At 61.6% G+C, this 15,818-nt stretch overlaps 2 protein-coding genes across 2 annotated transcripts; both read right to left on the bottom strand.

Annotated features, from left to right (window-relative positions):
* Nucleotides 1-129: 129 nt before the first annotated feature.
* CHLRE_14g617650v5 (uncharacterized protein) lies at nt 130-9,369 on the bottom strand. Its single transcript, XM_043070113.1, has 17 exons — nt 9,073-9,369; nt 8,736-8,873; nt 8,426-8,575; nt 8,155-8,230; nt 7,719-7,989; nt 7,370-7,558; nt 6,993-7,196; nt 6,697-6,803; nt 6,496-6,542; nt 6,237-6,350; nt 3,602-5,998; nt 3,317-3,474; nt 2,854-3,013; nt 2,335-2,711; nt 1,959-2,183; nt 1,627-1,824; nt 130-1,411 (listed from the first exon to the last, which is right to left on the bottom strand). The coding sequence occupies exons 1-17, from the start codon at nt 9,109-9,111 to the stop codon at nt 1,363-1,365; spliced, it is 4,899 nt and encodes a 1,632-aa protein (XP_042916786.1). The 5' UTR covers nt 9,112-9,369; the 3' UTR covers nt 130-1,362.
* A 186-nt stretch (nt 9,370-9,555) lies between these two features.
* Nucleotides 9,556-15,769, bottom strand: CHLRE_14g617600v5 (uncharacterized protein). The gene is made up of 16 exons (XM_001689771.2): nt 15,456-15,769; nt 15,066-15,171; nt 14,605-14,729; nt 14,232-14,312; nt 13,866-13,958; nt 13,601-13,634; nt 13,333-13,440; nt 13,090-13,140; nt 12,627-12,805; nt 12,357-12,477; nt 11,947-12,050; nt 11,676-11,794; nt 11,399-11,513; nt 11,143-11,198; nt 10,723-10,828; nt 9,556-10,497 (listed from the first exon to the last, which is right to left on the bottom strand). The coding sequence occupies exons 1-16, from the start codon at nt 15,708-15,710 to the stop codon at nt 10,291-10,293; spliced, it is 1,860 nt and encodes a 619-aa protein (XP_001689823.1). The 5' UTR covers nt 15,711-15,769; the 3' UTR covers nt 9,556-10,290.
* Nucleotides 15,770-15,818: the final 49 nt, after the last annotated feature.

Below are 15,818 nucleotides of genomic sequence, written 5' to 3'. Positions count from 1 at the left end.
TTGTTGGTGTGACTTAGGTCGGTCATGAAGTTCTGACTCGTCATCCGAGAAAACACTGCTGGTCGAGCGCTATGGGCCCCATCCCCTGGGGCAGCCCGCCAGCCCCCCGTGGGCAGTCCCTGTCCAAGTGCCCATTCGATTTTACAGCAGACCCCAGCCTTGCGGCTAAAGCTATACGCATGGGCATGTGCAGCTTGTACTTTCATACATACTCAAACTGTACACGGCTCTGTTGGTCCTAGGAGAGCATTTGCAGCGTGCACCCCAGGGGGTCGCCATCTACGTCACAGCCATACACGACATTTCAAGGCGCTTGCTTTAGAGTGCTCTCTGCATACCATGCCCTGGCACGCGTCCGAGCCTGTCCAGGCCCGCAGCCTTTTGCCTGTCCGTCAGGCGCCCCCATTCGCGCCGTTCAAATTCGAACACCTTGTATGTAGACTGTCAAACACATGACTTCACACAACCGTTGCTCAGTTTACTCCTCGTACCTTGCTATGAGCGACCGTCCATCGCACTCGTCCATCGTGCAGTCAATCACACCACGATTGCGGATCGGCAGTCTTCTTGGCATATCATATACGGTAACCCATGTTTGCAGCCTACTGTATGCACGGAATGGAGGTGACATACTAGTCAGAAGTACGGATGTTGTGAGCGGCGAAAGGATGCAGGTCGCGCAGCCACAATGTGGAGCTGCGTGCATGTGTTGTGGTATACATGGCACATCATCACGCCATTCCGCGTACCGTACTACGACAATTGATTATGTACATGCGTGGCATCCGCGCAGAAAGTCTACTGCACTACAGCCGCCAGTACGTTCGAGCTATTGCAGCATAAACTTAGTGACCCGGACTGCGCAAACACAGCATGAGAAGGCGGGGCCCAGTTGTGCACGTGTGCAAGTGGCTGGGGTATCCTGCACGGCAAAACGCTCGCGCTGGTTGTGGTGTCATGTGCCTACGCCAAGGTGAAGCAGTGTCCGTATACCCAAAACACAAGACGCCGCGTATGACAGTCAGTTCACTGAATCTTGTGCCGGCGGCAGTTCAGAAGAATTTGTGCAAGCACTAGAGCAGCCTAGGAAACGGACTCTCACAACCATGGTCACGGTGCGTGCCGTTGCGCTTATAGGACTCAATTTAAGGATGCATCAATATTTATAACAGACTAACCGTTATTATTGTGACCGCCCGCCTGAAGCTTACAGCAGGCCTGAAACTACAAAGCGTAGCCAGCGGCAGTCGTGTCTGTCAAAAGTACTTACGATGTTACGATCCGTTCTTGTTTGCCATCCGTCTCGTTTGCCATACTTTGCGACCCCCGACAGCCGGCCGCATCGTTCCTGGGGCGCATGCCTTACTGCACATCAGCGGCTTCCTTCCAGTTATGGTAATTTTGAAGGAAACTGCAGGTGTTTTAGGGAAGGAGGGAAGGGAAAGGAAGGGGTTGTGGATAAGGAATGTTTGGCAGGCGCATGCTGTACGGCTACCCGAACGTCGAACGCCGTGCGGTTTGGATCCGACTTAACAACTCAACACCCAACGTACCCATAACATTCAAGCGCACGCACCGCAAAGACATGGCAGAAGAATTGATACGCACCACTGCGTCGCCACTCACCACCTCATGAGCGGCTTGGATCCGGGGAATGCGCTGGACAGCGCGTGCACCAGCGGCAGCGCTACGAAGTCGTAGAAGCCCACTTGGCTCTTGCTCACACCCTGCTTGCTGCGGTCGAACAGCGGGCTTATGGGGATTCCCAGCTCCCGCTCCTTGTCGCCCTGGCGGAAGAACTCCTCCTCCAAGTTGGACAGCCACCTGCGGGGGGCGACGCGGTGTCGGGGTCAACACAAGGCCGCGTTCAGCGCTCGTTGCCCGTTGCCCACATACTGTGTCGCCCTCTGGTTGACTCCAATCAGCATGCCGCGCACGTTCTGTCCCAGGGAACTCACTTATTGTGCACCTCGAGCGACTCGCCCAGGTGGCCAATGTCCGCGCACTTCAGCGCAAGCTGCAGGCTCAGCAGCCGCTCAGTGTCGTCCACGGGCTGAGGAGGCGGCGCCGCCGAAGCCGCGGCAGAAGCTGCGGCGTCAGCCTGGGCTGGCAGACTTCCCTCCGCCAGCTGCACAACCACCAACGACTCCTCGGCCGACGCGCGCGACTGCAGCTGCCCTGGCCTGTCCACCAAGACCATGACGACGGAGGCATGAGAAATAAGAATACATTTGAAATGTGTGCACGTGGTGCGTGATACAGCTTCAGTTGAACGCGGGTTGCACGACAACATATGATGCCCTCCCGCTTCACCGCTTGACCCCTGTCACCCACTTTTGAGCGCCACCCTTCCCACTGGAGGGGAAGAGTTGCTTGGGCGAGGGCTGCTGCACGTGCGGAGAGTCTGCCTGCTGGCCCTGCTGGCTGTAGGCAGCAAGCCGGTGCACGGTGTTGAAGTGTGACAGGATGGAGAAGTGCTGCTTCATGTCCGTGGCGAGCACCAGCTCGATGACCTGCTTGCGGAACGCGTTGCGCTCAGACTGCGACAGCGGCGCGAGCGCGTTGAGCTCCGGGCGCCGCAGCAAACCGAACGACGCAGCGCAGTGGTGGTTTTCCAGCGGCGAGCGGTCGTTGTAGCGGATGGCCAGGGGGTCGGAGGAGGCGATGAGGAAGTCACCGGTGAGGCCCGGGTGCGCAAAGTCGTGCACAATCTGCAGGGCAACGGAGCGTGTGCAGGGAGGGAGTGCGTGAGCGTGTGCGCGGCCGTCAGCAGGAGAAAGCCGAACAGAAAACCTGGTGCAAGGACCGACCGGTTGAATTCTGCCCTACACAGGACACTCTCGTCAGACTCACCGCCGCGTAGTAGGACGCCAGCAGCCCCAGCGCGTCCAGGTAGTGCACGTGCAGCTGCGCGGCGTGGATGATCACGTGCATGGTCTGGAGCACGTCCGCGGCGTGGATGGCGCTGTGGTACGGGTTGTCCACGTATCCACTCTCAATCGCGCGCAGCAGCCTGCGGTTATGTGAACATGGCATCTAGTCGATCAGTCTAGTGCGCGTGCGTCAGGAGGAGGGCCAAGACATCATGTAATGCTAGCAGCTGAGGACTCGCTGATGTTTGAATACACGATAACACACATCGCGGCCACCCCATTGATGTCAAATGAGATCTAACAGAATAAGGCTCGACATGGTAAACACGCTTAACAACGATGCCCAGATAGCTCATTAGAGCGCTGAATGTTGTCGCCGCCATCTCGCTCAAACCCCACAGCCCCCGGGACAACGCCACGCCACGCAATACCGTACGGCCTACCTCGCAACCTTGACCGGCTTGATTTTGAATCGGTCCATCAGGCCGGCTCGTTGAATCAGGTAGAATCCCAGCACCGACAGCGCATGCCCCTGCGTTACATCTTGGAGCTCCCACATATCGAACTCCCAGTTATCTGACTTTGCGAGCAGCCGCTCCACCTGCAGCGGCGAGCAAGCAGCAATGTCCTTAGTGTACACACAACATTACGTGTAAGTGCAATGCAACCTACGACGGACTTATGCATGTGGAACCTAGGAGCAGCTGCAAGCTAGCTAGATGGCGCACCTCCAGGATGCACGGCTGCTGCGTCAGGGGTATTGTTTGCGACCCTAGCGGCGCCGGCAATGCCAGCAGCTGGGAGGGCGCAATGGCGACGGCTCTGTTGCTCCCTGCAGCCCCTGCCGCGTCAGCCTCGGTCGTGAGGAAAGGGCTGAGGTCCAGATGGTGGGGCAGAGACGCGCGGCTGAGCCGGTCATGCGACGCGGCCTTGCGCTGCCGGCTCAGCAGTGCAGGGTGCTGAGCGTGCTGCGTCTGCGCGAGCTGCGCAGGCGTGGGGCTGCCTGTGCCTGTTGCCGTGGCCCCGGCAACCGCTGCGGCTGCGGCAGCTGCCGCAGTCGATGCCGTGGACTGTTGCCTGTTGAGCTGGGGCGCCTGGGGCACCTGCTGCTGTTGCTGTGATGAAAGCTGTGGGGACGCCGTCACGGAGCCGGGAACGCTCGACTGCAGGTGCCGCAGCAGCCCCAGGCGGCTGGCGGGCTTGTGCAGCAGCCCCAGTGCGTAGCTCTGAACTGACGCCGAGTCATCCGTCCCCCTGCCGCTGCCCACCCCGCCAGCAGCCATGCCCATGGTGCTCGAAGCGCCGGCAGCCGTTGACAAAGGCACCTCCACGCTGCGCCGTCCAGCTCGAGCGTGCAGCTGCAGATATGGGGAGGCGGCCTGTGGCAAGGCGAGGTGAGTTGGCGAGTCCGGCAGACCAAAGCTCGCGGCCCGGCCCGGCGGCCGCCGGTGCTTGGTGCCAGAAGAGCGCTTGCCACTCTCTGGGCGTGGTGTGCCGGCGGCTGAACCGGCGCCCGTGGACACGGTGGCCTCCGCATTAGTCGCGCGCACTGTGAGGAGAAGCGAGCCCGTGCCTGTTGAGGTGAGGATCATACTGCCGGGCCTGTGCTGCGCGTACTGCTGCGAGTTGTGGTGATGCTGGTGATGCTGCGGCATGTGCGTTGCCTCGGTCGTCCTGGTGAGGCGGCGGATCCCGTATATTCTCTCGCCTGCACCGCAGCCGCCACCACCTCCGTAGGCGATGGGCGCGCCGCCCACAATAGTGCCACCGGCTTCCAAGACCATCAGGTCTGCCGCGTCATGCCGCCCGTACGGGCCGCTCTCTTCCATGCTGTCCTCTGCGTCAGCATCAGCAGCTCGGTGCTCGGGTACGCCAGTAACCGTATAGCTCCGATGGATGGCCGGTGCAAATGGCGCCAGCGGCGAAGAGCCCTCCGCTGGTAGCGGCGGCGGCAGCGCCGGCGGCGAATGCTGCAGTGCATCCGCCAACGGGTGGCTGTGTGTAGGCTGCAACCGGTTGCTTGCCGGCTGGGACTGCTGGGGTTGCGGGCGGCGCATGCCTTTCATGAGCGAGCCGGAGCTCGACATACGCAGGAGCAGGGACGCCTGCGAAAGCCCACTGGCTGTAGGGCCCGTGGTTATGGAGCCAGCCCCGATACCGCCGTTGCACATCGCAGTCGGCGACAGGTAGGCGGAGTCTGTAACTGCTGTGGAGGCCGGTGCTACTGCCGTTGCAGGTGGCTGCAGCTGTAGCTGGTGGCTACGGCCCGGCTGCTGTGCTGCAGACAGGGCCTGCGGCGAGCCTGGCTGCAGCTGAGGCTGAGGCGCCAGTGATGAAGCTAGCTGGCTCCGCGACCGGTCGTAGCCACCCCGAAGGTTCATCACCTTTAATGGCGGCACCGGCAGTGGCATTACGGCGGCCGCTGCGGCAACCGTCGCGCCTGCTGCGCCACCGTCCGCAGTGTATGCCGCTTGCTGCAGAGTCGCGGACGCCCGTGGCGCCGTCGGCGGCAGCGACTGCGCCCGGCCTGAAGGGCCCGCCGCGGATGGGAGAATGCCACTGCTGGGCCGGGCGTGGAGCGCGCCACTGATTGGGTACCGCCCCCCGCCGCCGGCTGAGCCCGTGCCGGACCCAATCTCCGCAAGGCTCACACTGCTGCCCTCTGGAATTGCCGCGGCTGTGTCGTACAGGCTGCCCTGGACAAGCGGCGCGCCGCCGCCGCCGCCGCCGCCGCCGCCGCCGCCGCCGCCGATCGCCATGCCCGCTGCTACCACTGCCGCGGTTGCGGCTGCGGCTGGGGCATACGCGGCACCCAACGGGCGAGCGAGAGAGCCAGAGGGCGCAGGGTCACCGCAGCTGGCGTCTGAGGACAGGATGAATTGCAGCGCGCCCGCCATCGTGTCCATGTTGTACGGCAAGAGTCCCGAAATATGGCGGACGAACCCGCCGCTGCCCTGCCCCATGCCTGACAGGGACGCTTTGTAACCAACGGCTGAGCTGTAGCCGCGCATGCCGTGGCCCGTGCCGTTGCCGCCATGAACCCCGTTGCCGTACATGGAATCGTACGGCGTGCCGCCAAATTCGGAGCCCATGAGCTGTTGCATGAGCGCCTGGGCCACGTCAGCCTGTGGAGTGGAGTGGATGCAGCTGGGTTTTGCAGACCTGATAATGAGATAAGCCGCGCACCCATCATGCAAGGCGTGTAGCGGCGGCCCACTGCCAGAGGTACATGCAACATTGCAACACGCACACACCTACACGGGTCCGGCTGCGGCAACCAGCACCCCGCCAGCTGCTGCCCGCAGCCGCGGACTAACAAACCGCAGACCACCGGCACCACACACAGCCGCGGCCCCGACTCACGTCCAGGTTGGCACCCTTGATGTGGCTGCGCAGGTTGAAGGGCGTGTAGACGTCCCAGTTGCGCTGCACCGCGGTGCGCACCAGCACCACATCCCGCAGGTCGGGCGTGACACCCTGTTTGGTTGCGTGCAATGCGGTACTCGTGTGTTTGTAGCCATAGAGGGCATCATCGTTGGGCACCATGCATACAAGCCCAGCAGCACGCAGCTAACACCTTATCATTCGGTTGACCCAAATGGATTAATGTCTGCCGTCTTACCTCCAGCAGGTCCGCCAGGATGGACAGCAGCGTGTCAGCGGGCGTGTCTGTTGCCAAGGGCGATGGGAGCGGGTCAGCACGGGCGGCAAGACCCGATGCTTATGTGCAGGTCCGCATGCATGCACAATCTGTTTGTGTTCCTTCCCTTGTGCCCTCTAGTGCGTACACACAGTCCCCACGCCCGCGCGCACACGCGCCTACCTGTGGGCCGCATCTGCGCCGCGCCCAGCACGCTCGTGTCCTCGCCGCGAAGGTCCTTCAGCACCGCCTTGGGCAGTAGCGTCTCCAACAACATTTTGTTGCGCCGCCTGGTGGATGGCAGGATGGCGCAGGGTCAGTGATTGCCGGCGCGGCACCCGACATGAATAGCCAGGCGTGACAAGATAGGGTGTCAGGATGAGTTACCCAACACGCGAGAACGCACACACATGCACATACGCACACGGTCTCCGCACACGGCCCCTGCGTTTCTTCTTGCACACCCAACACACACGCACCAGGAAACCAGCGCGCCAAACAGCAGCGACGCCGCGACAAAGCCCATGCCGCACAGCACGGCCAGCATGCTGACTGCGTACGTGTGCGCGTCGTCGCCCGCCCAGCCCGCCGCCGGCGAGATGCGTACGGCCACCACCAGTGGCTGCTGTCCCGGCTCCATTATGGCGCGCCCTTCCTTATAGTCGGTGGACGGCAATAATGCGCTGCTTCCCAGGGGAGAGAGGAAGTGGCGATGGGTGCGATGGATGGAGGGGTGGAGGGAGGGTTTTCGGGGTGGTCATGAGAGGTTGGGCGCTAGCAGCGCACAGCATCCTCCCGGTCAGCGGCGTAATGACTGCACATACACCCTCACATAGACAGGGCTCTGCGCGCTTACCTTGACTCCACTGGCATCTCGGGCGCCGCGCCACCACTGCCGATACTCCTGCTGCTACTGCCACTGCTGCTACTGCCTCCCAGCACCGCCACGTGATAGCGGTAGCCCAGCTGCTCCAGTAACACCAGCGGCGAGCCCGGGGCGGTGGCGATTGCATCAACGTTGACCACCGCCGCCACAAATCCCCACCTGCGGGAAATAAAAACATGTTACTGGCAGCGAGGACCAAAAGTGGGAACAACAGACTTGGCGTTTCCAAGCCAAGCGTCCGGGAGAAGACCATAGCGCGAGGCTTGCGCCGGACTGCAACCCCGCCAGCCCAGCCCCTTGCAGGTGCAGCCTTGCTCACCACTGCGGCTCGCCGGACGACGAATTGGACGCGCAAGGTGCTCCGCATAGTGAGTTCACTGCTGGGCTGAGCCTGGCAAGCGATACAGTGGGCCCCTCCACAAACACAGGCTGCAGAATAATGAAACCCATTCCGTCGCCGGCAGCGCGGCTGGGGAGGGGCGCAGGGCCCCAAGTGACTGCCCGCTGCTCAGCAACGCTCTGCCGAGCGCGGTCGGCTAGCGGCGAGGCGTCAGTGAAGACGTTAAGCCCCAGAGCTGCCGACTCGGCACCTGCGCTTGCCCGCCCCAAGCCGCGAAGCGAAACAGCGCTTCAGAGGCTGACGTGGAACAGATACCTGACAGCGGTACGGGGTTGTGTCTCTGGTTTCGGATTCAAAATGGTACACAACTCCCCTCCCTGCATGGGAATTGGTTGGGTTCATGTGCATCACTTGCCTGCAGCCGGCCGCACGCTCTGGACAACGCCGCTCGGCAGGAGCTGTAGCTCGTAGCGCGAATGGTTTCTGTTGCCCTGTGCCGGAGGCCAGCAGCATTTGGGTCATGGCAATGTCAGCAGAAACCATGACGCCCGGCGATTGGAAACCTAGGCTAGTCGGCCTTTTCCTTCCCTCCCAAACCCTTGCCCTTGGGCTCAGATCTGGGTCAAGCAGCGCAAGCTGCCCATTCATGCGTTCCCTCAGAACGAGCTGCCCCCAGCCGGCATCACCGTTTGATTGACGCTGTCATTGAAGCGTTGCAGGAAGCCGTGTGGATCCTGTGCCACCAGCGCTGCCAACAGAGTCAGAGGCTCATGCGCCTGCAGCACGCGCTCGGCCCACCACGCCGCTGCCTCCGACGCGATTGCTTGTGCGCGGTCCTGTTGAAGAGACAGCGTACATAACAAAAAAGGCAAGTCAGCGCTAGGTTAAGGGAGTCCAAGGGAATGGCACCTGTGTCCCTCAGAAGGCGGGCTCGCTCATCCACTGACACGTAACCGGGGACTCCCTGCTACCTGCGCATGTAACTATAAGGCATACCTTTGCATTGACGCTGCCCTCTGACTCAAAACTCCTAAATGCGAAGTACCCAAAGAGCCCGGCGCCCACGAACAGCGAGATGAGCAGAAGCGGCAGCGCGAGGGCAGAAGGGTACGTGCGTATCACACGCACGGTGTCCTGAACAGCGGACAAAGTTACCCCAAGGGCGGGCGTCAGCTATTCCAGGATATGGCTGCAAACAGGTCTTGACATTTGCAGTCCTTGGACTGCTGGAGGAACGGGCGCATGCCGACGACACTAACAACGTACAAACTCAAATGTCGCAACCAAGTTTGTTCTAGCACTTGGTGCGAGCTTGTGTTCCAGATTATCTCACCCGGAGGAGCTCCTTCGCCTTGCCGCACCAGGTACCCATGCTTGAGGCGAAATTCTGTCTCAATTCCGCCCAGCTTCTTGGCGGCCGAGAGCCCAGCTCCGCAGCTGGTTCATTGTTGCTGGAAATGCTATCAAGAATGCTGTCGTGACCTCGCTACGAAGGTGGGAAGTTTCTCTCGCAGTTGTCCTTAAAGGCTTCTTCACAGTCCATACACACCAGTACATTCCAAGCGGCCTTAGCACACGAGGGCTACTGTACGCTGGAATCCATTATTTGCAAGATAGCTAGGTTTAAGCCTCAGGAAACATCTGGTGTCCGAAAAGTTCGCAGAGCGGAATGCGGGCGCGCCCCCTTCGTCCCATTGACCAGTGGGCTGCAAGAACTTCGCGCTGAGGACACATTATGGACTGCCATACTGTATTGACGAGGTGCTCATCTCTGCCAAGCGAGCATCTGAGATGCCGCGTGCTAGTGCAACAAGCCTCGTCACTGTTTTTGAAATTTTCCAGGTCAGCCCTCGCGGTGGGCCGTCTGAAAGTGTCCAAGCCCTTCCCCAATTTCCCACACAGCCCGGCAGCCATGTTGCTGCACGCACCCGTGTGCCAGCTCAATTGATTGCGCGCGCCAAGCCGCCAACGCCTGCCAACGCCAGGGTGCCAGAGCGTCACATGACCCGATGACCGTTAGTCCCTGCGGTCCCTGTAACCCCTGACCACCCTAACCAGCCAGTGCTCAATGCATGCGCAGTCAAAATGGGATGCAATACACTTAACTTCAAGAACGGGTTGCGTTCGCACTTTAAACTCGACCATAGGTCCACCGTTTTCCGGCAATGAGCCACTACGCTAAAACAAACCGCAATCACCCACAACGCCCGCGCACCATGTAGCCGTGCCAGTGTGCCACACGCCCACACGCATCCCCTCACACAAGCCACCGCAGCCGCAGCTGCGTCCGACCCTGAGAGTCACACTGACCGCCTACGGTCCTCAGCAGCCGGCGTCACAACCCGTGTCTGTATCTCAGGCCAAAAAGCCCGAGGCACCATAGCCATGCAACCACGAACCCCGGCCGCAGTGCACAAGCCTCCTCTTCAGCACCATCCTCGCCCAGGCCTTTAGCAGCGCCCCTGCTCTCACCCCAGCCCTGATCCCCAGCCCTCTGCGCCTCCCTCAACGGCTTTACAAGCTCCTCCTGCCCGCCACGTCCGCCTACCGCCTACCCGTCGCCGTCGCTGTCGCCGCCTGTTGGCCCCCCTACGGGGTTCTCGTCAACGGTGTCCGCAGCGGCCGCGTCCCAGTCCTCGTCTTCGGGCTTGGGCAGAGCCATGTCCGGCGATCGATCCGAGGCGATTGCGTTGGTAGACAGGATCTGCGGCCCCGCGGCCCGCACGTCCGCGGTCGCGAGCGTGATAAGTCGGCCGCCCTGTGGGCATGGTGGTGGTGGTGAGCGTTGGCATTGCTTTCGTGGTGAGCGTGTCAGTGGTGAGCGTGTCGGTGGCAGGCGATGTGGGCATGTGGGTGCTGCAGTGAAGCACAGCGACTGAGGCCCCCATGACCCACATCCCAGCTACGGGATGTGCGCGACTCGTGCAGCTGCTGCGGCAATGCCGGGAAGTCGGTCTGAGCTTGGTCTCTGTCAGGCCCTCACCTCCAGCCCGAAGTTGAGGAAGGGCTGCTCGCAGTTGTCCACGAGGTGCGCCAGGTGCCGCAGGCTGTGCAGCCGCGTGCCGTTGAACGACTCGCACGGCACCACACTGCGCAGCGGCAGGGGCAGAGGCAGCGGCAGGGGCAGAGACAGGGTCAGAGGCAGGGTCTGAGGCAGCGTCTGAGGCAGGGTCTGAGGCGGGGTCTGAGGCAGGGTCAGGGACAGGGTACGTGGAAGGGGCACAGGAAGTGGCTGAAGACGAAGCAGTGGCGGGACAGGTGGTTGCGGGATGAGGTCAATGCGTTGGAGGCCAGGAACGCGCGAGCATGCGGTAGAGGGGATTTGCGAGTACTGCTGTGCGCTTGTTCCAAGCCGCCAGCTCACACATGCAGCCAAGCCATGGGCCATGGCCCTGCCACGCACCTGTAGCGATAGCCGTGGTTAATTTCGTGCGCCAGCACCTGCACCAGCAGCACCACCTGCAAGCAGGGACAGGGAAACGGTGCAAGGTGGTAGATTGAGCGACAGGGGCCGGAAGAAGACCGCAAGACCTCAACAGGAGCGGAAAGGTGCAACGCGCTGAAGCAAGTGATGCGTGCAGTGACGCGGGAAGCATGTTTTCCCATTCCTCATTAGCCGTTCCGGCATCCGAAGCATCACAAGCAACCCCCATGCGCACCTGCTGCCCCTTGCGCGTCTTGTTTTGGTTCAGCGCCGCCAACACCGGCACGGGGATGTCGGCGCGGCGGCTGCGGCGGCCGCCGCCGCCCCCGAACACCATCTCCAGGAAGGGGCTGTGGGTGATGGTGACGGCGGAGCGCGGCGCGGATTGTAAGCGAATGTACGACAAGTTGCATAAGCACAGGCCGCGTCAGCGCCTCCGCCCCGCCGCGATCCACACACACCAATCATCGCAGATGCCCACTCCAAACACGCTAGGGGTTGCGCCTGCTGACCTGGACAAGGGCACGAACACCAGGCCTCCCACAATGAGGTAGGAGGGCACGGCGTCCACTGCGTCCAGCACCGGGACCAGGTGGTCTTTGGCCCGCAGCTCGTAGCTCACGCACAGCTCCTGCGTGCCGATGCGTGTTCATCTAAATAAGATAGTGGATGACGGGACGGGTCGAGGCTGAAGAATATTGCCCGCGGCAGGCCTACTGTGGTGCTGTCTCGCAGCTGCACATGACACGCTGGCTCCCCCAGGAGCAAACACGCTCCTCTCACCTGTCCGTCCCGCAGCAGCTTGATGTGCGCCTGCTCTCCTACGTGCTTGGCGCGTATGATGGCGCTGAACTCGAGCCGCTCGTCCTCGCGGAACTCCACCGTGCCTGCGTGCGCGGGTTTGGGTCAGCGGGGAAAGCCGGGGGGCGGTTAGGTCATGTGGCATTTGCGGGTGTCTGCTGTATGCGCTGCAAGCAGCGTGTTGCCACGAACAGCGCGGCAGTTACAGCTCCGGCGTGCGGGGCACGTGATTGCGCAGGTCTTCAGAGTTCGGGGAAAAAACCCAACGTGACGCTTCGCCCCTACCAACAGCCCCAGCCCCTCAGGGTCTTGGGTTCTTTGGGATTGGAATAAACTGCTACACTACCCCTACCACCAAAAAGCACCGCTGCCCATTGGCTCCAGTGTCTCACCGTCATCCGCGATGGGCACTCCGTCCACCTCCAGTGCCACGTCGTTCTTCTGGATCGCCCCGTGTGCCGCCGACAGCGGGTCCGTCTTCACCACCATCACGCCCGACACGCCCTCGGGCATCTGCGGTGACGGCGAGTGGTGGTGTCGTACACCCCGCGTGGTTGAGAATGCGAAGCATGGTCACACGGCACGCGCCTGGACCGCGTGTGTTCTGTGGGTCCCCCGTGGCAGCCCCACTCGGCCACGCCCCCTCAATCGCCGCACCCCACCTTGAGGTACGCCCGCTGCGCGGGGTTCTCGAGGTCCTGTGTGAAGAAGCCCGGGGACGGTACGCCACGGTACGTTCCGTGGCTCTCGGCGTCCTCCAGGAAGTGCCGCACCACGCGGTAGGGGATGATGTAGCCGATGTTGTCCGTGGAGGAGGACACGTTCTTAGAGAACGCCACGCCTGCAGAGTTACGAGGGTTTGACGCGACGGAATAGAACTCGTGTCGTCTTCCATTTCCACACGTTCACACAGGCGGTGGTTGGGAATGACTTTGTCATGTGGACGAGTGCACACCACGCCATGATTTCCGCATCTGAGCTCAGGCTATGCCCCGCCAGCAGAGCAGTGAGCCCACTGCCCACTGGCCAGCCATCGCCTGCACAGCTGGAATGAGTGGCTGTGGCCCGGTTGGGAGCAACGCCAGGAGTACATCGGGGACCGGAGGCATTCTCGCGCCATCGCACCTGCCACCTTGCCGCCTTCCAGGTCCGCGAACGCCGGGCCGCCGCTGTTCCCTGTTGCCAATTAGGTATGCAATTGGAAGCAGCACCGTTATGCGGTGCCAGGTGCTTTTCACGCCTAACTCACAAATCACCAAGCAATCTCGGCGCGACGGCGTTGGCCTGCGTGTACCGCTGCGCCAACCTCCAATCCTGCGAGCCGCCAAGCTCGTTGCCGCCCTTACACATTCATACACACTTGCTCACCTGGGTTGATCGCCGCATCGATCTGTATGGACAGCAGGCGAGCGGTGGCCGAGTACCGCACCAGCGCTATGCGGGACACGATGCCCTTGGTGACGCTGATGTTGTCACCTAGTATGGAGGTAGAAAGTAGCATAGGAGACAGAACGGCAAGCCTCAGTAGCGGTCAAGGGAGAGCACAAAACGTATGTGACATGCCAGCCCTCGCAAGAGGCATCCGCACAGCTGCCGTCCGCTAAAGCCTCCCCCTCTCCGCACGGACTGCGCTTACCGCCAACTGGGTATCCCGCAACGGCGATGGGGCTCTGCAAATAGGGCAACCGCACAAGTAGCACCACGCGGGACGACACACAAACATCCAGTTGCTCGAAAACAGGTCTCATAATGCCAGGCTTGCAAACATAACCCAGCGGTACAAGCACGTCCTCCCTAGCGCCCACATCCACGCCCACACGACACATTGCTCTGAGCAGCTCCAGCGCACGCCCCGCTCTGCGCCCCGTCCAGCGCCCTGTCCAATCAACTACCCCAGCTACCTGCAGCTCCGGCACGTCCACGAACTCCAGTCCGCGCAGCTCCGCGGCCCAGAACGCGTCGTCGCGCACCGTCAGAAGCGCCAGGTCGCAAACCTGCGTCCGGACAGCATATGGGGAAGGGTCGACAATGCGTACTGTGCATGTCGTGTGCGGTGCGCGCCTGGGTACAGCACGCCGGACATTTTACCCGCAGCGACGTAGGGTGAGGAAGTGCAGGACACTGGCTTTGGGCTTTGGCGACGCGGACAGCGGCAACCCGGTACCGTACAACATATTCCGGCCCCATCGCCTCCCGGCATCCACGCGTCATGAACCAGCAACAGCGAAGATTCCCCGTGCATCGAAGCTGACAAAGCCTTTGCGCACCTTGCCGTCGCACACCACCTCTGCCTTGAACTTGCGCGCCGCGCCCGGCCGCCGCACGTACACCGCCGTGGCATTCGACACCTGCGGCAGCAGGCCAGGCAGGCGAGTGAGCACACAAGCGTCTGTCCCTAGTAGAACCTTTCATGAAAGGCGGGAGTGCATATCTGGGGAAAGCTGTTGATGCCAGCAACTGGCCATGATCGAGAGCCGGGAGGGGCGGAAGGTCAGCTTGCCCGCCAGCCCCAGCTCCATGGGTTTCACAGAGGAGTCAGCTGTCAGTAGGTCATGCATGGCAAGTCAGCCGGTAAAAGAGCATCACCTTTCATTGGCCGCGCTTAAACACTATAGCGCCTGCCACCACTTCACAACGCACCACGTGGGAGTTGGTGAGGATCTGGCGCTTTTTGGTGTCGAGCACAAAGGCGCTGCCGGTACTGGTGCGCTGCGGGCACATCTGCCATGGCTGCGCATAGTTCGGGTCCACCTTGCTCACAAACACTGCGATGTATGGAACATAGCAGAACAGAATGAGTCAAGTTCTCCGAGCCCATTCCACCACCACAGCCTGAAGGACCGAATTGCTACTAGCGAACACTGTCGCCGGTCCCGCACAGCCCCATACCCCCTCACATTAGTAGCACAGCTGCTAGCCCGTTCATTGCGGAAACGCTGCATCAGCGCTCAATGCTTATATATACGTCTTGGTTGACGGTCCAGACCGCGCCGGTACGGCCTTTCCGCACTCGCGGCACAAGCTATTGCCACACCGGTTGCTGTAATGACCTGCCCCCTGCTCTCTGGAAGTCCCATCGAACGACTAGTGCCTTTACTCACCCTTCAAAACCGAGCTCAAGGCCCAAGCCTTACGCCGCAGCTCCCCAGTCACTTTAATGATGGGAGGGGCAGCCGCTGGGCCGGCACTGGTCCGCGCCTCGGGCGCCTACAGTTGTCGACACCGCATCGGGCCCACCCCAGTCAGTCGGCCCGTGGCGCGTGGCGACACGTACTCACGCGGAATATGGGTCGCCATATAGCACGTCTACGTTGCATGGTCACACGTACTTTGCTTTTCACGGCGGCCCACCGCAGTGGCTGGCCTGTAGGCCTACTACAAAAGGTGCGCCATCGCTCGGCTACCCGCCCGTGCAATGTCGAGCTACCCCACCCTGCGAGAGCCCCCCGCGCGAGGGAAGTGCTAGCCCAAGACAACTAAGTTTGACTCACATCATCATCGGAGCCAAGGGCTCCAATCAGAGGAGAGCCCCCGTTGAGGGGCAGCTCCCCTCCGGCATCGCCCGCCGACGCCAGCTCCAGCTGCTGCAATTCACTGTAATCGTTTCCGTATGAGCGGGTTTTGAGTAAACTAGTGTTCAGGCGCGAATGCCGTCCGGTAGCTCTCCAAACACTGTGGCGGCGAGGGCGCGAGCTTGGAACGCTGAGGGCGGTGGAAGGGCAATTAATAGGACTCAGTTGAAACATGTCGAAAAGTGAATGTATAAGCTGCGCGGTCGCGTTTCAAGCAGATATGCTTTCCCGCGATCATCGACTGCAGTTTGTCGTCGCGAGCCCACGACCTTCCCGTCGGCT

Source organism: Chlamydomonas reinhardtii, chromosome 14 (assembly GCF_000002595.2).
Source record: "Chlamydomonas reinhardtii strain CC-503 cw92 mt+ chromosome 14, whole genome shotgun sequence".
Taxonomy (NCBI): Eukaryota; Viridiplantae; Chlorophyta; class Chlorophyceae; order Chlamydomonadales; family Chlamydomonadaceae; genus Chlamydomonas; species Chlamydomonas reinhardtii.
Note: the sequence above shows the minus strand (reverse complement) of the source record. Positions and strands in the feature narration are given on the sequence as shown.

Excerpts from the sequence above, each read along its gene's own strand:
- CHLRE_14g617650v5 (XM_043070113.1), bottom strand. The coding sequence starts at position 9,111 with ATGGGTACCTGGTGCGGCAAGGCGAAGGAGCTCCTCCGG. Across the intron at positions 8,231-8,425 it reads ATGACAGCGTCAATCAAACG|GGCAACAGAAACCATTCGCG; the intron begins GTGATGCCGGCT and ends CCTCCGGCACAG. Across the intron at positions 7,559-7,718 it reads TCGTCCGGCGAGCCGCAGTG|GTGGGGATTTGTGGCGGCGG; the intron begins GTGAGCAAGGCT and ends TATTTCCCGCAG.
- CHLRE_14g617600v5 (XM_001689771.2), bottom strand. The coding sequence starts at position 15,710 with ATGTTTCAACTGAGTCCTATTAATTGCCCTTCCACCGCCCTCAGCGTT. Across the intron at positions 15,172-15,455 it reads CCCTTGGCTCCGATGATGAT|GCGCCCGAGGCGCGGACCAG; the intron begins GTGAGTCAAACT and ends CGACAACTGTAG. Across the intron at positions 14,730-15,065 it reads CTTGAGCTCGGTTTTGAAGG|TGTTTGTGAGCAAGGTGGAC; the intron begins GTGAGTAAAGGC and ends CATACATCGCAG.